At 44.5% G+C, this 24428-nt stretch overlaps 1 protein-coding gene across 1 annotated transcript in view; it reads left to right on the top strand.

Annotated features, from left to right (window-relative positions):
* The window catches only part of chchd4a (coiled-coil-helix-coiled-coil-helix domain containing 4a), a 19902-nt gene extending 723 nt beyond the window's left edge, over positions 1-19179 (top strand). The window contains exons 2-3 of the mRNA XM_048606493.1: positions 5134-5232; positions 18230-19179. Of these exons, the coding sequence (XP_048462450.1) occupies positions 5134-5232; positions 18230-18528 (398 nt within the window). The 3' untranslated portion in view covers positions 18529-19179. The remainder of the gene's footprint in view (positions 1-5133; positions 5233-18229) is intronic.
* Positions 19180-24428: the final 5249 nt, after the last annotated feature.

Here is a 24428-nt window from a genome sequence, read left to right as displayed (position 1 = left end):
GAGGTCATGTTGCAGCTGTACAAAACTCTGGTGCGGCCGCACTTGGAGTATTGCGTACAGTTCTGGTCGCCGCATTATAGGAAGGATGTGGAAGCATTGGAAAGGGTGCAGAGGAGATTTACCAGGATGTTGCTTGGTATGGAGGAAAGGCTGAGGGACTTGAGGCTGTTTTTGTTAGAGAGAAGAAGGTTAAGAGGTGACTTAATAGAGACATACAAGATGATCAGAGGAATAGATAGGGTGGACAGTGAGAGCCTTTTTCCTCGGATGGTGATGGCTAGCACGAGGGGCGTAGCTTTAAACTGAGGGGTGATAGATATAGGACAGATGTCAGAGGTAGGTTCTTTACTCAAAGTAGTAAGGGCGTGGAATGCCCTGCCTGCAAAAGTGGTAGACTCGCCAACTTTAAGGGCATTTAAATGGTCATTGGATAAACATATGGATGATAACGGAATAGTGTAGGTTAGCTGGGCTTCAGATTGGTTTCATAGGTCAGTGCAACATCGAGGGCCAAAGGGCCCGTACTGCGCTGCAATGTTCTACGTTCTATGACTGATAAGTTTCTCAAAGATAGGCCCGAAACGTCAGCTTTCCTGCTCCTCTGTTGCTGCTTGGCCTGCTGTGTTCATCCAGCTCTACACCTTGTTATCTCTGATAAGTTTCTCAACCCCATTTTCCTGCTTTCTCCCCATAACACTTGATCCCCTTGACAATCAAGAGCCTATCTATCTCCATCTTAAATATACTCAATGACCTGATTTAAAATCAGATAGTCATGATCTTTTTGAATGGCAGAGCAGGCTCAAAGAGCTGAGTGGTCTGCTTTTATTCCTTGTTCGTATGTTAGAATAAGGCATAAGACTGTGTTTTGATAGAATGACCACTTGCCTCCTACCCTGTACATACTTTCCCTATGTAAGTGACACGTTTGTGATCTTTGAATCTGCACCCGCATATAAGGATTTCCCTTCAAATCTGTGCCTCCTTCCTGCAGTTAAATTCGTTTTGGAGATGGAAGAGGCTAACATGCATTTTTTTTTTGTTCTCCGTGTGGTAATTGAGAAATCTGCTAATGTGTCCTTCACCAGTGATATTGTACATTGAGATTGTGAAAAATCGATGTATTGCAACATTACCTTTTTCAGCAATATTGTAAATATGGCTCCAGACACCTCATAAGCTTTAAAGTCTTGGAAAAGATCTGTGGCACAGGTTGTGGGTGAGGTTGTTGACTTGCTCGCTGAGATGGCTGGTTCTCGTTCAGGTGTTTCGTCAGCATGTTAGGTAACATCATCAGTGAGGCCAGCGATGAAGCGATCATCACTCCACTGATGATATCACCTAGCATGATGACAAAAAGTCTGAACGAGAACCAGCCAACTCGGCAAGCAAGTCAACAACCTCAACTCACAAGCTTGATGCAGAGGTAAAGCACATCCGAACTGTCCTGATCAGATCATTATTCTTTGTGTATCATGCAAACTTGCAAGGCTGCCACTTTGATCTGAAAGGTACCTGCTTTGCCTGAAATTGCCCCAAAAAGCAAGTATTTAAGTTTGAACAACAAGCAAAGCAAGCTTTTTCACGCTGCTACTGTGCAGTGTCAATGCACGTAGTAATTTCTACAAACAGGTTGCTACCATTCATCCATGGAGACATTTAGACTATTACAGATTTGAGTAACATCATTTCTGAATTTCAATGCTAGTACAATGCCAGATATGTAGATTTTACATCCCAGTGATTGTCTGATGAAAGGAATGTGTTGTTTAATTTTGGTTGTTTGTAGCAGACAAAATAAAAACTCTATTCAAGCAGCCTGCGCTTGCAAAAACCAAAACAAAATACTGTCCATTGGAAGTGATTCTGCATCTGGGCAGCACTTGCTGAACAATCCTTAGTGCGCTAATAACAAAGTGTCACATCTGAAATGATCAGTCAAGCTGGTTATATTGGTATTATTCACCTGCTACATCAGGCAAGGGCGGTTTCCATGCAACATAAAGGAATACCTTCAAATCCTGTGACTTTTTTTTTGAACTAAGTCAGAAGTCACACGACACCAGGTTATAGTCTAACAGGTTTATTTGAAATCTCGCCTTTTCGGAGCACTGCTCCTTCATGTGAAATGGAATTTTTAAAATTAGCCGGGAATCAATAGTTTAATTTTGAATCAGAGATAGTAGGAACTGCAGATGCTGGAGAATCCGAGACAACAAGGTGCAGGGCTGGATGAACACAGCAGGCCAAGCAGCATCCCCATCAATAGTTTAATGTTGCCTGCTCCATGGCAGCACTTCAGTTATTCTGACACAATTTGCCAAATAATCAGCATCCTTTAAATTTGGCATTCTTGCATTTGTCCTGGTGAGTAAACAGCAAAAAGCTTTGGCCACATGGTACTTTTCATCAAGATTCAAGGGGTTAATTTTTGGGGCTACAAGGAAAGGGCGAGGGATGTGGGGGGTGGGAGGCTAAATTAGAAAGCTTTTTCAAAGAGTTGACCCATCTCAAAATGGGCTGAATAATCACCTGTGCTATGGGATCCTATGACTATAATAAAAGTTTATGAACAATTATCTGATTTGGAAGGAAAAGGATCTACAGTGCAAGACTCTTAGGACAGTTTAGAGTGTCAAAGTTACAAGGTAACAGTGTTGACATGGCACTGGAGTCACACAAGTGAGGCTACCAGGTTCTCTTTCCTAAAATGACCTTGAAAGATTAGTTCAAGGACAAGAACTAAATTCATAGGTGAAACTGGCATTAGATGCCTTTGAGATATTAAGACTTGCTTTTCTATCGTGAATTTACCTGGGTCAGATCACTGCAAGATTGTTCTCGGCCACTTTCAAAGTGGAGTCCCTGTTTTAAGCAGGAAATATAGCAGCCAATTTACACACAGCAAGCTCCCATAAACTGCAGTGTGGCCTTGACCAAATGATCTGGTTCGGTGACGTTAGTTGAGAGATAAACTTTAACCAGTGCACTGGTTAGAATTTCTGATCCTTGCTCACAATAGAGGCATGGGATGTTTTAAGCCTGCCTGAGAGGGTCTCTGTGTAACGTCTTATCTGGAAGGTGGTCCAAGAACAAAGAACAAAGAAAGTTACAGCACAGGACCAGGCCCTTCGGCCATCCAAGCCTGCGCCGATCTAGATCCTCTATCTAAACCTGTCACCAATTTTCCAAGGATCTGTATCCCTCTGCTCCCTGCCCATTCATGTATCTGTCTAGATACATCTTAAATGACGCTATCGTGCCCGCCTCTACCACCTCCGCTGGAAACGTGTTCCAGGCACCCACCACCCTCTGCGTAAAGAACTTCCCACGCATATCTCCCTTAAATGTTTCCCCTCTCACCTTGAAATCGTGACTCGTAGTAATTGAGTCCCCCACTCTGGGGAAAAAGCTTCTTGCTATCCACCCTGTCTATACCGCTCATGATTTTGTAGACCTCAATCAGGTCCTCTCTCAATCTCCGTCTTTCTAATGTAAATAATCCTAATCTACTCAACCTCTCTTCATAGCTAGCACCCTCCATACCGGGCAACATCCTGGTGAACCTCCTCTGCACCCTCTCCAAAGCATCCACATCCTTTTGGTAATGTGGCGACTGTCCCTCTAACAGTGCAGCGCACCTCTGGGAGTGTCAGCCTCGATTATGTGTTCGGGTGTTTACAACGAGGCAAAAATCAAAATGTCCTGACTTGGGTGAGAGAGTGCTGGTCATTAAATAAAAGCTGGAGGTGAAATGTCTTGAACTTTGACATTTTCATAACATACTTCCAGTGCAAAGTTAGGAGGAAAGGTAAAGGTTGAAACACTCTTGGACAACAGAGTTAAACAGGAGGGAGAAAGGAAATTGAATCTATAGAGGTGTTTTTTCCTCCATTTGCTGGTTTCCCATTCACATTAATTGTCCATCCCTAATTGTGAGCAGTAGTCTTTGAAAGTGGCATCACAGGTAGACAGGGTGGTGGAGAAGGTGTTTAGCATGCTTGCCTTCATTGCTCAGAATCTTGAATGTTGGAGTTGGGATGTATGGTGAGGTTGTACAGGATGTTGGTGAGGCCACTTTTGGAGTTCTGTACCCAGTTCTGGTCGTGCTGCCTACGGGAAGGATATTATTAAATTGCAGAGGGTTCAGAAAAGGTTTATCTGGATGTTGCTGGGGCTGGAGGGTTTGAATTATGAAGAGAGGTTGGATAGGCTGGGAATTTTTTTTTTGCTGGAGCATAGGAGGTTAAGGGGTGAATTTATAGAGGTTTATGAAATTGTGAGGGGTATATATAAACTGAATAGCAAAGATCGTTTCCGTAGGGTGGGGGAGTTCAAAACTAGGGGACATACTTTTAGGGTGAGAGGAGAAAAATTTAAAGGGGACCTGAGAGGCAACTTTTTCACGCAGAGGGTGGTCCGTATAAGGAATGAAGTGCCAGAGGTGGTGGTAGATGCAGGAATAAGTACAACATTTAAAAGACATTTGGATAGGTACATGAATAAGAAACATTTAGAGTGATATGGGTCAAACACAGGCAAGTGGAACTATTTTGCTTTGGAAAATTTGGCTGGCATGGACGAGTGGACCAAAGGCTCTGTTTCTGGGCTGCCTGACTCTGTAACCACATTGCTGTGGGTTTGGAGTTACAGAAACCTGTCCCACATGTTAAGGATGGCAGATTCCCTTCCATTAGTAAATGAGACAGGCTTTTACTGCTGTCCCTGATCATCAATTCCATGAGTTGAGTTCCAGATTTATGAATTGAATTTACGTTCCAGGGTGTTAACCTGAGCCTCTGGGTTAATAATCCAATGACGTTCCCATTTGCCACCAATTCCCCCATAAAGCAGTGCAGCATATATTTTTTAAAAAATTAATGATGATGCTATCAAGGATGGAAGATCACGTTCATGAGGAGACGCTGCAGATGCTGGGAACGTTTCTTCTGGAGCAGAGAAGATCAGGTTGAAATTTGAAAGTTTATTTAACATTTCAACAGCAGTAACACTTTGTGAATGGATGCACAACAAGTTGAGTTGTCCTGAGGATGAGTCCTAGGTGCTATAGAAATGCAAGTTCGTTCTTTTCAGTTTCTGTCCAAGTCTGATGGATTCTCCTTTGACTTTCAGGCAAAGACAAGGTCATTTTTGTCACCAAGGAGGATCACGAAGCTCCCAGCAGTGCTGAGTTAATTGAGGATGATCCCAATGACCCTTATGAAGAGCACGGTGAGTGTTTGCATTGAGTGGATGTTTGTTCATGATGGATATCTGTAAGCTCCAGCAATGGTCAATGACTAAGCTCTGTCACCAAACAAAGATCCCTCTGATCTACCTGTGGTAGCCATGCTTTCAGTTGCCAAGGTCCTAAGCTCTGGAATTCTTTCCCTAAAACTCCCTATCTCTTTGACATCATTGTTATAATTGAGGAGAAACTTGAGCTGCGGAGGTAGATCAAAGAGGTTGGGACGTTTTTCTTCAGCGAAGAGAAGGCTAAGACAAGATTAGGTAGAGGTTTTCAAAATCCTGAGAGACTGTACAGAATAGATAGGGGGAAATTGTTCCTGCTCATAAAATGATCAAAAACGCGAAGGCACAGATTTCAAGTGATTTGCTAAAGAAGCAAATGCAACGTGTGAAAAGTTCTGAGGAAGAGTCATATCGGAGTCAAAACTTTAACTAACCAGATGCTGCCAGAACTGCTGAGTTTCTCCAGCAATTTCTGTTTTTATTTCAGATTTCCAGCATCCGTGTTTTGCTTTCAATTTTATTTAAGAAAATGTTGTTCACTTAGTTCAAGTCTGGAAGTTTGGTGGAGACAGATTCAATTGCGGTATTCAGTAGGGCAATGGTTGTTTATTTAAATAGGGCCAAGGTGCAGGTTTATGGAGAAAGTGCCATTCTCCTGCTCTAAGTAACAATTCAGCTCATTCAGAGACCAGGTATAGACATGATGGGCCAAATGGCCTCCTTCATTGTAATCTATGATTCCGTGAAGGCAATGTTTAAAATCTCCCTCCTTTTATGGAGATCTTGGTCACCTGTCCTGCCAACCTCATGTGTAGCTCAGTGTTAAATTGTGTCTGATTTACATTCCTATGAATCCCCCTGAGGTGAATCAGAGCGAGCTACATCAGTAACAGGTGTTATTGATGCTATTGTACGTGAAGGAAGCAGTTTGGCCTTGTGTGTAGACAGCCAACCAGCTGACAAGCACATGCAGTGACTGGTTTGTACGATGGACTGGGCTGAGGCTGGACACCACTCCTTCGTGTTATTGGCTGGTACGACCAGCCTTATTGGGAGTGGAGTTGTGAATGGAGCTGAACGTTGTGCAATCATCAGCAAACATCCCCAGCCCTGGCATTGTTAATCAGCTGAAGATGTTTGGGCATCGGACGTGACCCTAATGAAACCAGTCCACTCCCCTGTGGGCAAATGTAAAATATGCCATGGATCACTGTTGATAAGAGCAAGGGTATTATCTACAGAGTCCATCCAAAAAACCCAGGGAAACACAGTTTATCAGCTCATCCTGGCTGTCACTTCCACAGACTTTTGCAGCTCAGAAAGAGGCCATTTAATCTATTTACCTGTGCTGGCTGTTTGAAACAGCTATCCAATTGGACCCACTCATGAAAGTTACGTCTTTCAAGTATTTATCCAATCCCCTTTTGTAAGTTATTGTTGAATCTGCTTCCACTGCCCTTTCAGGGCATCAAATATTAGTGCAGAAAAAATAAAATAAAACCACTCTCCTTGTCTTGTCACTGGTTGTTTTGTCAATCCATAATTCCATGTTCCTTTGCCATTGGGTACAGTGATGCCTCCTGTATTCTATCAGAATTCTCATTGATTATGAACACTCCTATCAAACTTCCCTTTACCTTCTCTGCTGTAAAGGACAGCAGTCCCATCTTCTCCAGTTCCTCCACATTCAAGTCCCTGATATAATTCTGGTGAGTTTCCCTCTGCACCCCATCAAGGGCCTTGAAATCTGTCCTAAACTGTGGTGCCCCGAATAAGACACAATGCTTCAGCCTGAGCCCCAAGCAGTGATTTATAAATGCATACTGCAAAATTGCTGCTGCAGTTCTCTGCTTCAAGCATCAAGTCAAGGGTTGCATCTGCTTTTTAATCACCTTTCCAATATTTCCTGTTAGACTGTGTACATACACTTCCATGTCTGTCTCTGTACCCCATGCAGTCCCTGTCCTGGGGGGACAGTGTAGAGGGTGCTTTTACTCTGTATCTAATCCAGTGCTGTATCTTCTTTTAAGTAATCCACAGGATGTAATTACTTTTGCAGTTCTGACTGGGCCAGCATTTATTGCTCATTTGTAATTGCCCTTGAGAAGATGGCAGTGAGCTACCTTCTCACGTTGCTGCAGTCCATTTGGTGTAAGGAGGCCCACAATGCTGATGAAAGTGGGAATTCAGTAATGCTATGGAATGTCAAGAGGCTCTGATTGGTAGCTCTCTTTTTCAAAATGGTCATTGCCTGGTATTTGTGTGGCATGAATGTTACTTGCCACTTTTTTAGCACAAGCCTTGATATTGTCCAGGTCTTGTTGCATTTGAATATGGATTGCTTCCATATCTGAGGAGTTGGGAATGGTGCTGAACATTGTGCAATCATTGACGAACATCCTCACTTTTGACCTTATGATGGATGGAAGGTCATTGATGAAGCAGCTGAAGATGGTTGGGCCTATGACACTACCCTGAGGAACTCCTGCAGAGATGTCCTGGAGCTGAGATGACTGACCTGCAACAAGCACAACCTTCTTCCTGTGTGCCAGGTATGACTCCAACCACCAGAGAGTTTTCGCCTTGATACCAATTGATTCCAATTTTGCTAGGGCTCCTTGATACCACACTCGATCAAATACAGCCTTGACATCAGGGCTGTCACTCTCACCTCACCTCCAGAATCCAGATCTTTTGTCCGTGATCGGAGCAAAGCTGTAATGTGGTGAGGAACCAAGTAACGGAACCCAAACTGAGCATCAGTGAGCAGGTTAGTGCTGAACAGGTGTTGCTTGATAACATTGTTGATGACTCATTTCAACATTTTCCTGATGATCAAGAGTAGGGGTGGGGGTGGTAATTGGCTGGGTTGAATTTGACCTTTTTGTGCACAGGACATACCTGGGCAATTTTCCATGTTGTTGGGGAGACGTTAATGTTTTAACTGTACGGGAACAGCTTGGCTTGGGCCATGTCAGGATCTGAAGGACAAGCATTCAATAGCATTGCCAGAGTCCATAGCCTTTATAGTATCCAGTGCTTTCAACTAGTTCTTGAAATTATGTGGAATGAATCATATTGACTGGATTCTGGGGGACTACTGGAGGAGGCTGAGATGGATCATGCACACGGCACTTCTGGCTGAACTTTATTGCATATGTTTTAGCCTTATTTTTTACACTGATGTGCTGAGCTCCCATATCATTGAGGATGGGGGTATTTGTGGAGCTCCCTCCTCCAGTTATTGTTTGATTAGCCACCAGCATATACAGCTGGATTTTGCAGGACTGCAATGGGAGCTGGTGGTGTAGTGGTAATGTCACTGGGACACTAATCCAGAACCCCAGGCTAATGTCCTAGAGACACTGGTTTGAATCCCACTGTGATTGATTGTGAATTTGAGTTCAATGAAAATCTGAAATAAAAGAATCTAGCCTAATGGTGACCATGTAACCACTGTCGATTGATTTCACAATGTTGTCCTTTAAGGAAGAAAATCTGAACACGTGTACCTGTCAGAAGTCTCACGGCACCAAGTTATAATCCAACAGGTGTATTTGAAAGGGGTAGTAGGAACTGCAGATGCTGGAGAATCTGAGATAACAAGGTGTAGAGCTGGATGAACACAGCAGGCCGAGCAGGAAGGCTGATGTTTCGGGCCTAGACCCTCTTCCAGAAATGGGGGAGGGGTAGGGGGTTCTGAAATAAATAGGGAGAGTGGGGGAGGCGGATAGAAGATGGATAAAGGGGAAGATAGGTGGAGAGGAGACAGACAGGTCAAAGAGGTGGAGGTGGAACCAGTATCAACATGGACTTCACAAGCTTCAAAATCTCCCCTCCCCCAACCGCATCCCAAAACCAGCCCAGCTTGTCCCCACCTCCCTATCCTGTCCTTCCTCTTCCCACCTCAAGCCACACCCCCATCTCCTACCTACTAACCTCATCCCGCCCCCTTGACCTGTCCGTCCTCCCTGGACTGACCTATCCCCTCCCTAACTCCCCACCTACACTCACCTTTACTGGCTACATCCCCGCCTCTTTGACCTGTCTGTCTCCTCTCCACCTATCTTCTCCTTTATCCATCTTCTATCCGCCTCCCCTTCTCTCCCTATTTATTTCAGAATCCCCTTCCCCTCCCCCATTTCTGATGAAGGGTCCAGACCCAAAAATGTCAGCTTTCCTGCTCCTCTGATGCTGCTTGGCCTGCTGTGTTCATCCAGCTCTACATCTTGTTATTTCAGGAGTATTTGAAATCACAAGCTTTCGGTGCACTGCTCCTTCGTCAGGGTCAAATCTGACCTGACGTAGTAGCAGTGCTCCGAAAGCTTGTGATTCCAAGTAAATCTGTTGGATAATAACCTGGTGTTGTGTGACTTCTGACTTTGTCCACCTCAGTCCAACACTGACACCTCAACATCATACTTACCTGGTGTAAGGGCAGCGTCTTTTTATTTTTGCATCTTTTGCATTTTTCAAAAACAATTGCAATGAGAAACGAGCTGTTTTTATAAGAGGGATTTACTGGAATGACTGCGTAATTTCACAATAAGAAATTCAATACCTGTGGGTTCCTGCAATGTGCAGAGATCAGGAGCTGAGCAATTGTTTACAAGTAGCACTGATTAGTTCTCAGCTAACTGAGCAGGTTGGAACTGGAAACAAGTTACAGAGACACAGTGAGAGAAAGGCACAGAGGCATGTGCTGTCGTTCTGCAGAGCTGAAGCTACCTATTATCTGCTGTTTTAAAAAAAAAAAATTCAGTTGAAGCTTGAAGAAAACTAGTTACCTTTCTTGCAGCAGTTACTGTCAGCTGTGAGTTTTGAATTATAAATCAGACATTTCCCAAATGAATCTGTCACTCAGTACTTCTTACAAAGCAGTGGAAGTTTCCAGAGCAATAAGGGCCTGACTAGCTGAAGTAGGATCATCTTGACATCAGAAATGGGGAGCAAAGAACATTTAACTGACTTTCCAGTACCTTCACCAATAAGCTCTTTTCCCCAGAAAAACAGATGTTGCTGGAAAAGCTCAGCAGATCTGGCAGCATCTGTGAAGAGAAGTCACAGTTAACGTTTCGGGTCGAGTAACCCTTCTTCAGAACTCACTTGACCTGAAATGTTAACTCTGATTTCTCTCCACAGACGCTGCCGGACCTGCTGAGCTTTTCCAGCTATTTCTGATTTACAGCATCTGTAGTTCAGTTTTTACCTACTTTCCCTATTTGTGTGTCATGTGTATATTTGTGTGTAAGGAGGAGTTTATAAGGGGATGAGAGTTTTAGTTCATAGTGTTGTATGCCAATGGTTTATACCGATTGTAGCTATAATCTAATTACTTATAAACAATTATTCTTGGTTAGTACAGGAACCTGGTCTGTACTTTCCATCAACCTTGATCTGAACTGTGCTGAACTTTTTTAAAAAAAGTTTGGTGTAACTCGATTTACAGTGCGTTACCCCAGTGGTTTGTAACATTGGGCTGGCCTGTATGTGACTCCAAATGCACAGCAATGTGGTTGACTCTTAACTGCTCCCTGGACAATTATGAATGGGCAATAAATGCTGGCCAGGCCAGCGATGCCCACATTCCTGAAAGAATAATTCTGGCAAAAGCTGCAGTGGTTCAAGAAAGCAGCTCAGCATGACCTTCTCAAGGACAACTAAGGAGAATCAGAAATAAAAACAGAAAATACTGAAAATACTCAGCATGTCTTGCAGCATCAATGGAAAGAGAAAGAGTTTTTGTTTCATATTTATCAGAAGTTGTTAATCCCATTGTTTTCGCAGTCTCGTTGGTTAGATAGATAAAGATAAATTGTATGTTATTTTAAATGAAAGCACAGTGAAATATTGCCAGCCACAAGGTGGCAATAAAGGCCAGTTTTTACTCTTCCCAGTCAGCAATTGTTTCCTGAAAGAAAAACAGATACTTATATTTCTTTAACACCTTTCGTGGCTCAGGATGTCTTGAAGTACTTTCGCAGCATAGTCACTTGTAATGAAGGAAACCTGGCAGCTAATTTTCATACAGCAAGCTCCCACAAAGTGTATTGTAATAATGATCAGATAATCTGTTTTAGTGGTGTTGACTGAGGGATAAAAATTGATGCAGACATTGACTGGTCTTCACCAAAGTACTGTCATTGGATCTTTGAACATTCATTTGAAAGGACTGTCAGGATCTTGACTTTTCCAAAGAGCAGCACCTCTGATAGCACAGCACTCCCTCGGTATTACACTGGGACATGTGGCTAGAACTCAGAACCTTCTGGCTCTGAGGCAAGAGTGCTAGCCAGTTAGCTAATGTGGAAACATGGTCTTGCTGGCTTTTCATAGTGACTGCACTTCAGAATTACATCACCATGAAGCACATTGGTCAGTGAGGGGGGTGTGGAGTCCTGAGGCTGTGATAGCTGCTGTGTAAACACTAGCTCTAGCACTAATATGCGACAACAGCTCACATTTATGTGGTGCTTCTAATGTGGTGAACCATTCAGAGGCTTTTCACTGAAGTGTTATCAAGTGGTTCAATTCTGGCCTCAGGCGACTGTCTGTGTGGAGTTTGCACATTCTCCCCGTGTCTGCGTGGGTTTCCTCCGGGTGCTCCGGTTTCCTCCCACAGTCCAAAGATGTGCAGGCTCGGGGGATTGGCCGTGCTAAATTGCCCATAGTGCCCAGGGATGTTTAGGTCAGGTGGATTAGACAAGGGAAATGTGGGGGAATGGGTCTGGGTGGGATGCTGTTCGGAGGGGCGCTGTGGACTTGTTGCGCTGAATGGCCTGTTTCCACCCTGTAGGGATTCTATAATCCTAAAAGACAAAGGTTGTTGCTGGCCTGTGTGAATCATTCAGGCAGGCAACTGAAAGCTTGTTCACTGAGGCAGCTTTTAAAGAAGGCACCAGGTGGAACAAAAACAAAGTTGCTGAGAAAGCTCAGCAAGTCTGGCAGAATCTGTGAAGGAGAAAACAGAGTTAACGTTTCAGGTCCGGTGACCCTTCCTCAAAGAGGAACTGTTTTAGCTTTGTTTTTGCCTTCACAGATGCTGCCAGACCTGCTGAGCTTTTCCAGCAACTCTGTTTTTGTTCCTGTTTTACAACATCCGAGTTGTTTTGGTTTTTACAGGTGGAACACTTTGCCCACACGCAGAATCGCTGTGATATTCGACAATTATCTGAAAACATTAACCATGTCTTCATATTCCTTCCACAGCTCAATGGTTGCACTCGTATCACCTAACTGCTTCCTTCCTTGAAAGTACAAAGCGGCAGTAGCTGCAGAAACCACGTCTTTATCAATCCTTCACCAATCTTCTCCCAATCCCTGTCAAAGTCAAGCCATTCCTACCTTTGCTCAGTATCTTCCATTAGCCTCAGACAAATTATCTGGTATAATGCTGTTCAAGTAAACTTCTTGTGCTCCAAGTTGCATGAAGCTTTGCTAAAAAGCAGCTCTTTTACTTTCACATGAAGGATGTGACGTCATGGTTACACGTGTGTGTATGGATGGATCACAGAACCATTTTTTAGGGGAAGCATCTTATTATCTACTCTGGAAATGAACAAACACTCCATTCAAAGAAGTGTCTTAAAAAGGAAGAGAGAGGCAGAGAGTTATAGGAAGATCATTCCAGAGCCCCTTTTTTTTTTAATTATTCAGTCACGGAATGTGGGCCAGCATTTATTGCCCATTCCTAATTGCCCAATGGATCTGCAGTCACATGTAGGCTAGACCAGGTAAGGATGGCAGTTTTCTTCCCTAAAGGGCATTAGTGAACCAGATGGGTTTTTCCTGACAATCGACAATGGATTCATGATCATCATAAGACTCTTAATTCCAGATTTTTTTGTTGAATTCGCATTACACCATCTGCCATCGAGGCATTCAAACACAGGCCCCAATAAAGCTACCTGGGTCTCTGGATTAATAGTCTTGAGTTAGTATCACTAGGCTACCACCTTCGGCGAAGGCACAGGCACCATGAGTGGTTAAGAAGGGAGGATGCTGAAGTGGCCAGAATTAGAGGTACTCCGATTTCAGTGGGGACAGGGTAGAAGAGAAGAGGTGCGAGGCCATAGTGTGATTTGAAACTGGGGACCTGGAGGCCGATAAGGTGGTGAAGACGACAGGCAGGATGTTTTCCTTCATATCTGAGGCACCGAGGTTATGCTTGAACTGTTTCACATACCAGTTAGACCTTCTGGGCAACTCATTCCAGGAAGGATATGATTGCCGTGGAGAGGAGCCAGAGGAGATTTCCAGGGATGTTACTGGGAATGGGAAATCTTAGCGATGAGGAAAGATTGGATAAGTTAGAGGAGTTTGCTTTGGAACAAAGGAGACTGTGGGAAGATTTAATTAAGGTGAGAGGTCCAGGCAAAGTGAAGCCGACAAATTTCTTTCTTTAGCAGTATGATCAATAACCAGTGGATTAAAAACTAAATTGATCCAGAAGTGGGGCATTGAGTAATATTTTTCATGCAGTAAATGTGGGGAGCTGACTTCCTGAAGTGACAATAAGGCAGGAACCCTCATCACATTGAAAAATACTTAGATATGCTGTTGAGGTGCTGTACCTACAAGGATTAGACTGGATAATGTTTTAACATGATGGACCGAATGGCAGGCTCCTGTGCACCAAGTCTTTGTGTCATCACTGTAAGAAACATGGCAAACAAATTACACACAGCAAGATCCCACAAACAGCAATGATTTCCATCACCACCTTGCTTGCTTTGAGTTTCACTGAAATGGTTCTAATTTTAAGGTGGTGTCCCCTGGTTCTGGCTTCTTTCTACACCACCCCCACCCCCACCCCCACCCCCACCCTCCCAAACACCCAACAGAGGAATTAATGTTCCTATATTTAGACAGTCAGTCCCTTGGTTATTTTAACACCTCTGCCAGACTGTCACTTTGTTCTGTATTCAAGGAAATACAAGCCTCGAATGCAACCCAACCTTTCAATTTAAGTCATTTAGACCCAGTATCATTCTGGTTAATCTGTGCTGCTCCCCACTTCGAAGACTGAACTCCTTTCTGAGATAACGGGCTCTTTACCAAACCCAGTTGCCCAGGTGGACTCTGATCTGCTCAGCGCCAATTCCTGCACTAAATTTCAAAGCTCCCTATGTTCTTCCTGATTTCCATGTTTCTCTCTGCCCTTCTGTAAATGGGGAGCAGGCCACTTGCAGCAGCAACGCAACAGAACAGAACAGTTTAACCTTCTGTGCATGTCTGTGATTATCATCCCCTCTGAAGGAGCCATCTTCGCTGTGTATAATTTACAGTGACAGTCATTAGGAGGGAACGGAGGGAGATGATGCAGGAGATTGTTCACATTCTTGGAATGTGCTGTTTGACTTTTGATTTATCTGACCTTAAGCACTGTGTCCCTAAGCATCTTTTCACCAAGAGTGTGTAAATCATTGAGACAGTATGCAGCTCTCAATTTCTCCCCAATTTACCCAATCATAATATATCAGAAACTCTAACATTTTATACTGTGCTTTCTCTCTCTCTCTCTCTGTCACCCCCACCACTATTTCCAGTCCTGTCTTGTTTACCTATTTTCTTTCCCTAATCATGCTGTTCAGATATATTATTACGCATCTCTAGAGCAGGCGGGACTTGAACCTGTGCCTCCCAGCCCAGGGGTAAGGACACTATCACTGTGCCAAAGGGAGCCACTTGTCTTGTTTATTCAGTCACAGGATGTGGATGCTGTTGGCTGAGTGAGAATTTATTGCCCATCCCTAAATGCTCTTGAACTGCGTGTCTTACTCAGCCATTTCCGTGGGCAGTTAAGAGTCAACCACATTGCTGTAGGCCTGGAGTCACATGTAGGCCAGACATGGAACAGGCAGATTGCCTTTTGAGGAAAGGTGGGATAGGCTGAGCTTCTGCCCACTAAAGTTTTGAGCAATAAGAGTTGACCTGATTGAAATGTAATGAATCCTGAGGGGTCTTGACAGAGTGGATGTGGAGAAAATGGTTCCTTTTGTGGGAGAATCGGGAACTATCGTTCACTGTTTAAAAGTCGGGGGTGGGGGTCACACATTTAAGACAGGGAAAAGGAGAACGCTTTTCTCTCAGACAGTCATGAATCTTTGGAACCGTCTTCCTCAAACGCAGTGGAAGCAGAATATGTGAATATTTTTAAGGCAGAGGAGATCAATTATTGGTAGACCAGGGAGTGAAACGGCGAGAATGTGGAGTAAGCGATCAGCTACGATCTTATTGAATGGTGGAACATACTGAAGGGGCTGAGTGGCCTTTTGCTCCACAATCACCATTATGGAGACTAGCTTTCAGGCTCTTTTATTCCCCTCGGGCATGATGGGATTTGAACCATTGTCCCCAGAGATTATGCCTGTAGTTGACCATTCCAGTGACATTGCCCCCCACCCTGCACCACACTCTCCCCATATGTTCTATTCTGACTGGATTCTATCCCTCCCCCTTCTCCATACATGCTTCCACGCTCCCTCTTTTACTTTCATCCCCAGTTTCCTAGTCTGTTGTTCACCCTTTCTGTCTTTCTGAATTGATATGACAACCTGCCATACTGTAATCAAGTAGCAGAGCAACTTTGATGTACCAGGAATGCCAGCAGGCTGATGAACTGCAGATTCCATTGCAGCTGAGTCTCATCTTGGTGAGTGGCACTTGTGAGTGAGCATGGAAAACTGACTGCCCCATTTACCCCATACACCTCCAAAATTCCCCGCGTCCCCATCACCTGCCCCAGGGAGGATTCGGGCCAGTGTTGGTATCCCTGAACTGCTACTGCACGCTCACTCGCCTTGGTTCACACACTCTCAATATCTTCAAATTGTGCCCTTGGTCCTGTTCACTCTCCCTGGCTGCTTTACAGAAGCTGACAGCTTTCTGGCTTCATCAGCTTCTCCTTTCATGTGAATATATTTTCAGGCTGTTTTAATGATAGATGAGAGCATTATTCAGGAAATCATGGTAGTGCTGGCTCTTTGGAATAGATAAATAATTACTCACAACTCTCTCTCTCTCTCTTCTCCCCCCCGCCCCTCCACAATCTTCTACACATTTTCAAGTAATTCTCTCGTTCCCTTTTGCAAAATTACCCTTTTAATCGGCTTCTGTTACCCCTTCTAGCAATGCATCCCAAATCACAACTCGCTGTTGTAAAAACATTCCTACTCATCTGCCACCCTGTTTTTTTTTTTTTGCTAATTCTTCCTGCCACCAAAAACCATCTCTCTCTCATTTTATTCCAGTAAAATTCCTTGTAGTTTGAAATTTAGGGAGGTGACAGCCTAGTGGTATTATCGCTGGACCGTTAATCCAGAGACCCAGGTAATGTTCTGGAGACCCAAGTTCGAATCCTGCCATTGCAAATGGTGGAATATGAATTCAATAGATACCTGGAATTAAAAATCTAATGATGACCATGAATCCATTGTCAATTGTCTGGAAAAACCCATCTGGTTCACTAATGTCGTTTAGGAAAGGAAACTGCCATCCTTACCTGGTCTGGCCTACATGTGACTCCAGAACCACAGCAATGTGGTTGACTCTCAATTGCCCTCTGGGCAATTAGGGATGGGCAATAAATCTGCTCTAGCCAGTGATGCCCACATCCTGCAAATGAATGAGAAAAGAAAGCCTCACAACATCTCATAGCCAATATTTTGAAATATAGTCATTGCTGTAATCTGGGAAGAGCAGCAACTGATTTGGGCACAGATAGATCCCACAAGCAATGTGTGTGATAATAGAGGATAAGTGGCAGTAAATGCTGGCCAGCCAGTGACATCAACATCCCACAAATGAATAGAATAGAAAAATAAATGCTCCAACAACCCCAACTCCTGCTCTACTTTGGAATTTTACATCAGCCTGAGAGAACAGACAGAACTTTAAATTCTGTTTTTATTCGTGAGATTTAGGCATCAGTGGCAAGCCCAGCAGTTTTTGTCCATCTCTAATTTCCCTGGAGCTGAGGGTCTGTCTCTCTAGGGCCTTTTCACGGGGCAGTTGAGACCCTTGACAAAGTTGCTGTGGGTCTGAAGTTACATGTAGGCCAGACCAGGTAAGGACGGCAAATTTCCTTTCCTGAAGGACATTGGTGAACCAAGTTGGTTGTCATTTTAAAACAAAAAAGCCTATGATAATTCCACGGTCACATCCCTCACACTAGGTTTCAAATCCAGATGTTTTTCAATCGAATTCAAATTACACCAGTTATCATTGGTAGGTTTAAACCCAAGTTTCCAGAGCATCAGCCTGGGCCCAGCTGGATCTCCAGGGCCAGTGGAATCATCAATGTGGAACATTTCAATTCAGTTCTGGTCACCCTCCTATAGGAAGGATATTATTGGCGAGGATTCAAAAAAGATTTACCAGGATGTTGCCTGGACTGGAGGCTTTGAGTTATACGGAGAGGCTGGGACTTTTTACGTAGTGTAGGAGGTTGAGGGGTGATCTTTTGGGGGGTTTATAAAGTCATGAGGGTCATAGAGAAGATGAATAACAAAAGTCTTTTCTGAAGGGTGTTGGAGTTCAAAACTAGGGACCATATTTTTAAGGCGAGAGGAGAAAGTTTTAAAAAGGACATGTTTAAAAAGGCAACATTTTTGTGGTTTGCGTGTGGAATAACTTTCCAGAGGAGGTGATGGTTGAAGGTAGAGTTACAACATTTAAAAGACATCTAGATAAGTACATGAATAAGAAAGGTTTGGAAAGAAATGGCCAAATGCAGGCAAGTGGGACTAGTTTCGTTTGGGGTTATGATGGGAGTTTGAACAAAGGGTCTGTTTCCTATGCTGTATGACTGTATGTGACTCCTCCTGGGTGAAAGGAGAACAAACACTGAACCAGGCCATTCAGTCCATCATGTTGTGCTGGGCACACCTCTGATTACCAACAACATTCTGGCAAATCTCCTCTGAGCAACATTCTGTTACAATTTCTTAATGTGTTTCTTGAAATGTGTTTGCAGGTCTGATCCTGCCAAATGGCGACATCAATTGGAACTGTCCCTGCCTGGGAGGGATGGCAAGTGGTCCATGTGGGGAGCAGTTTAAATCGGCCTTCTCCTGTTTCCACTATAGCAAGGAAGAGGTGAAAGGCTCTGATTGCCTGGAGCAGTTCCGAACGATGCAGGAATGCATGCAGCGCTACCCAGACCTGTACCCGCAAGACGAAGAGGTGGAGGAGGAGGAAGAAGACAGCAGCAAAGTGAAGACTGATCTTCCAGCACAAGAGATACCGGCCTCCCAGACTCAGGGCTCCAGCTAATAGGAGGAGGGTGGGGGTCCTCCTATTCCCCCAGACAACTGTCCCCTGTTCACCCCTTCTGTTCCCCTCCCCTCTGCCCATGTCTCTAAATCGTCAAGCCAATGCCAAACATCAGAAAGAGGGAACAAAAACAAAAATTGCTGGGAAAAATTCAGCAGGTCTGGCAGCGTCTGTGGAGAGAAAGCAAAGTTAACATTTCGAGCCCAGTGACCCTTCTTCAGAACTGCATCTCCACAGATTCTGCCAGAATTTTTCCAGCAATTTCCCGTTTTTGTTTCTGGTTTCCAGTATCTGTAGTTCTTTGGTTTTTTGAAAATTTTTGATTTTGTGTGTGGAAGGTGTTCTCTTGCACTGCAAAGGGGCTGGAATGAAGCAGATCAGATTTATTATTTGGGGGAGGGCAACTCACTTTGAGGGCCAGTACATGGTAAGTGGCACCATAGCTCCAAATGTTGACAGTGGGGACCAGGCTGAGTGTTGCTATTGTAGGAGGGGTATACAGCCCTGGTTGGGTGGGGAGAGGGGGAGTTGAGAAGGAGCAAATTCAATCCTTGAATCGCACTGAGCTGTTACCCGGTGTAACGATCTCCCTCCTAACAAAATGCAGGAAACAATTGTGATCTAGTAAATTAAAGATATTTTTACCTTGTATCTTGGTGCCCAGTTGTTTGCTTTCGTTGAAGTCAGATTAATTTTCCTTTCGTTGATTTCTTTATCTCCTGGATCCCCCTCGCTGCCTCAACCCAGCAGCTTCTCTTTGGTCCCTTCTTCCCTGTTTCCCCTACGTTCTTATGTAACACCCTGTTCCTCCCATTTTTCTTGTCCAGTCCACGGGACATCTTTGTAAAAATCTCACCTCTACATGAATGCCTACAGATACCTGGAAATCACCGGCCCTAGATCGTCCGGAGTGAAGGAGGACAAAGGCATCGAGCACCTCGAGACTTGCTGTTGGGAAGAAGCAGAAACCAGGTGAAAACAGCAAAAGGAGCGTGCTGTTACACTAATGTCCCACCCACCCCTTCCTCGTGACCACCTTCTGCCCCAAGTGGAGCAGACCCTGCAGTAGGCCCATCGGTCTGTACAGCCACCTATGGACTCACCCTGAGTGTGGAAGAGAGTCACCTTTGTCTGTGATGGACTGCCAATGATGATGAATGCCGGTAGGCCTTTTGACCAGGGATGGCTTTACATGGAAGTTGAATTTTTGGGGCCCCAGCAGATGGAGTGTTTAAATTCGAGGATGCTCTCTAAGAGGTCAGCACTGAAAGAACAGAAACGTCTCAAAGGATTTTGAGGGTCTGGAGAGGTTTGCAGACATATGGAATGGAGGAATAAAGGCTGAGAAATTTAAAATTTAAGAAATTGCCAGGCTGGGATTCTGTGAGACCAGAGAGCATAGTTGATGAGTTGAGCGAGATTTATTCTGTGTTTGAAGACATGGAGTCGTTTGGACGAGTTGACAGTATTGACTGGGGCACTTGTGGTGCGTTAATAGTGTCGCTACTTCTGAAACAGGAGGCCTAATTTCTAGTCCCACCTGCATTAGAGGTGTGTAATTACCTGTTCAGGGATGTTGTTTGGAAGATATCGCCAGGGCAGGCATTAGTTCTAATTGTTATAGCACTGCTTTGAATCAAATCTTGGCCGATTTGAATTTGCTAATCTGCCTAACATGCTGGTTTGAATACATTATGACAGCTTTCACCAACAGTATTACCTAATCTGACAAGTGAAAGTAAATTCAGTTTTCAGAATAACTCTTCCACTCCCTCTTTGCTAGATTCTCAGCTGCCATCTGATTCCTGCTTCATATTTCCTTGGCAGAGACAGCTTTAATGGTGAAATATGAAGTACTGTTTGAAGCTTTGTGAGAGAGAGCTCACAGTGGCTTTCCTTAAATTATGATGGAGCCCCGGCCTGGAGTATGTGAGCAGAGACAGTAGCTGAGACAGTAGTTTAGCTGGACTTCAGGTAGCTACTGTATTTTGGGTAGTTTGTGGGGGCTGCTGGGATGTGATCTGATAAAGCCACCTCAACATTTATAATTGCAAGGGCCGGTCTTGGTCACTGGCCATTAGAAATAGTGGTTGTCAGATCTCAGGAATAAAGCCTAGAAGGTGCTAACAACCACCTCCAGTTAATGGACTGAAGACGGTTTAAGGAATGTTATAATGAAAGAGAGCACGGTCAGGGAAGAACGTTCAGAATTTACAGTTATCAGGGTTGGCAAATTCAGGAGAGGGGGGATCCCTGTACCCCAGTGAGAGCTAGCGCCTTCAAGAGAGGAGAGGGACCCCATACGCCAGTGAGAGTTGACACCTTCAGGGGAGAAGGGATAGAACTTTGGGAGCAGAAAAACCATTTAAAATTTTTCCAAGGTATTGCCTTAGTGTGCTCAGAGTGATTGACCTCAAACTGTATCATGAGAACCCAATACTATCGTCTGACTTCATTCATTACAGGAAACAAAAGGAAAACATAGAATGTGTCAGGTTATGGTTGTGAGTGCGAGGAGATGGATTTTGGCCTGCCTGGAATGTGAAGGAGATGCTGCATGTCAAAATATTGCACATTTCTCAAAACGTTTCTGTTCTCATTTACATTGGTCGTCCTCCCAGTTTGTGGCCATTCCGTTTACACAGTCTGGTTGCTGGAATTATTCATGACAGTCTGTCTGAAACTTATCTGAAACCCGAATCCTAATGCCAAGCTCTTTTCCCCGGGGTAGGGCAGTCAACAACTAGAGGGCATAGGTTTAAGTTGAGAGGGGAAAGATTGAAAAGGGGCCTGAGGGGCAACTTTTTCACACAGAAGGTGGTGCATGGTGTGGAACGAGCTGCCAGAAGATGTGTTGGAGGCTTATAATTACAACATTTCGTAAATTATGGAATCCCTGCAGTGTGGAAGCAAGCCATTTGGCCCATCGAGTCCACACTGCCCCTCCGAAGAGAATAATCCTAGCCTATCCCTTATTTCCCATGGCCAATCCACCTAATCTGCCCATCTTTTGGACTGAGGGAGGAAACCGGAGGACGGGGAGAACATGCAAACTCCACAGTCACCCGAGGCTGGAATCGAACCCAGATCCCCTGGCGCTATGAGGCAGCAGTGCTAGTCACTGAGCTGTCCTATTAATGTAAATTGCCATTCTTTTCTACCTCCCTCATGAATATCAAGGACTCTTTCAATACATTTTTTTCCCCATTTAGGATGTGGGTGCCACTAGCTGGATGGGCATTTATTGTCTGTCCCAAATTGCCTTGAGCTGACTCTGTATCATTGAAGTCTGTTGAGTGCAGCTGCACCCACTGTGTTATTAGGGAGGGAGGTGGCTATGCCAGGCTGTTGCTTGACTAATCTATGAGACAGCTCTCCCAATTTTGGCGCTGACCCCCAGATGTTAGAGAGGAGGACTTTGCAGGGTTCAACAGGGCTGTTTCTGTCGTTGATTCCGCTGCCTGGGCCAATCCCAGGGATTCCTATAGTTTCATTCCTTTGAGATTTTTTTGACATTCTGATGCAGCTGAGGGGTCAGTAAAAGTCAACCACACATTGTTATCACATACAGGTAAGCAGACTTCCTCCCCAAGTGGTTTTGTTTTAAACAAGAATAAAAAATAACAAGAATCATTGGGCCTTTTAATTCCACCATCTGCCCTGTTGGGATTTGAACCCATATTCCCAGAGCATTAGCTGGGTCTCTGGATTACTAGTTCAACAACAATGGCAGTACATCATCCCTTCCCTGCGTAGTAAGTGCCATTCACCTTGACTTGATGTAGCGTGAGGTGTTATACTATTAAAAGACAAAAGGAAGTCACAGTCATGGAAATTAACTGTCTAAATGAAGTAGAGAACCATAGGAGTCTGAGATTGCGTACAAATATCTAAATCACTAAACATAGACACACAACCGCCAAGGTCAGATCAAAGTCAAACCAGGCACCAGGATTTATTTGTCGAGGGACAATGCCTGAGAAATTACATGAAACTTGTTTCAAAACTCTGGGAGAACTGTGCTCAGTTTTGGTTTTTAAAAAAAGCTGTAGAGGGATTGGGGAAGGTACAAGGATGAAGCCAGAACAGGCGGATTATATTTACCAGGAAAGGATCGAGAGGTTGGGGTCCCTTTCTCTTGAGAGTTGACCTAATGGACAACTTTAAATGATTGAAGATTTAGATAGAGTGGACATACAGGGAGGGTGTTTCCAATCATGGGACACACATTCAGAAAGATAATCAAATGTGAAATTTGGGAGAAATCTCGAGCCAGTAAGTGGTGGGAATATGGAGCTTGTTCCCACAGGAATTGGATGAAGTCTATCGTGGGAGAAGCTGGATAAACCATAAGGCAGGAAGATGTAGAATGATCTGCTGATAGAATGAGATGAATTAGAGCAGAAAGAGAGTCGTGCAGCAGAAACACCTGCGTGGGACTGATGGGCCGAGTGGTCTGTTTATGTGCTGTACATTCAATCTAATGCATCTACTGTACATAGTAGCAAGTTTCACATTCTAACCATTTTGGATAAAGCAGTTTTGCTTGATTCCTTAGCGATAGTAGGAACTGCTGATGCTGGAGTCTGAGATAACAAGGTGCAGAGCTGGATGAACACAGCAGGCAGGCAGCATCAGAGGAGCAGGAAGGCTGACGTTTTTGGGTCTGGACCCTTCTTCAGAAATTGGGGTGGGGAAGGGGACTCTGAAATAAATAGAGAGAGAGAGGGGGAAGCGATGATCGGGAAGGTGGATAAAGGAGCAGATAGGTGGAGAGAAGACGGACAGGTCAAGGAAGCGGGGATGGAGCCAGTAAAGGTGAGTGTAGGTAGGGAGTTGGGATGGGGGTTGGTCAGTGGGGAGGGAGGGGTGGGTAGGTGGGAGGGAGGACGGACAGGTCAAGGAGGCAGGGATGAGGCTAGTAGGTAGGAAGTGGGAATGGGTGTTGGTCAGTGAGGTGCGAGGAGCGGATAGGTGGGAAAACAGACAGACAGGTCAAGGAGGTGGGGACAAGCTGGGCTGGTCTTGGGATGAGGTCAGGGGTGGGGAGATTTTGAAGCTTGTGAAGTCCACATTGATACCTTTGGGCTGCAGGGTTCCCAAGCGAAATATGAGATGCTGTTCCTGCAGCCTTCAGGTGGCATCGTTGTGGCACTGGAGGAGGCCCAGGATGGACGTGTCGTCCAAGGAGTGGGAGGGGGAGTTGAAGTGGTTCGGAGCTGGGAGGTGCAGTCGTTTGTCACGAACTGAGCGTAGTGATTCCTTATTTGGTTTAATTATAGCTACCCTAGTTTTGGTCTGCTGATACAAATGGAGACATCTTCACATTGACATCGTAGAACCCTGATGTAGAGATCTCCATCAAGCCTATCCTTACCCTGTCTTCTGGAGAGTCTTCAGAGTCAGCAACAGACCAACCCCCCCGGAGAGATCACTGATAATAATCTGAGAACACATCAATCATACCATACACATTATACTTACAAATACTAGACAAACAACAGGGTTAATGTACAGAACCAGTTAAAGAGGGAACATCTTTAGGAGAACTGATCTCACAGAATGACATCCTGTATGAATAAACACAATGCATAACTTGTCACTTAGTCACAATAAAACCCTGACTAATATCAATTAAAGCTGTCACCACCCAGGCAACAACTCGAACTTCCTCAACATCCACTTCACCAACACCTTCCACCCCAACCTTAAGTTCACCTGGACCGTCTCTAATACCTCTCTCCCCTTCCTGGACCTCTCTGTCTCCATCTCGGGCAACCACCTAGAAACCGATATCCATGTCAAGCCCACCGACTCCCACAGCTACCTAGAATACACCTCCTCCCACCCACCTTCCTGCAAAAATGCCATCCCCTATTCCCAATTCCTTCGCCTCCGCC

This window comes from Rhincodon typus, chromosome 16 (genome assembly GCF_021869965.1).
Source record: "Rhincodon typus isolate 14 chromosome 16, sRhiTyp1.1, whole genome shotgun sequence".
NCBI classification, from domain to species: Eukaryota; Metazoa; Chordata; class Chondrichthyes; order Orectolobiformes; family Rhincodontidae; genus Rhincodon; species Rhincodon typus.
This window is presented reverse-complemented; position numbering and strand designations above follow the sequence as displayed.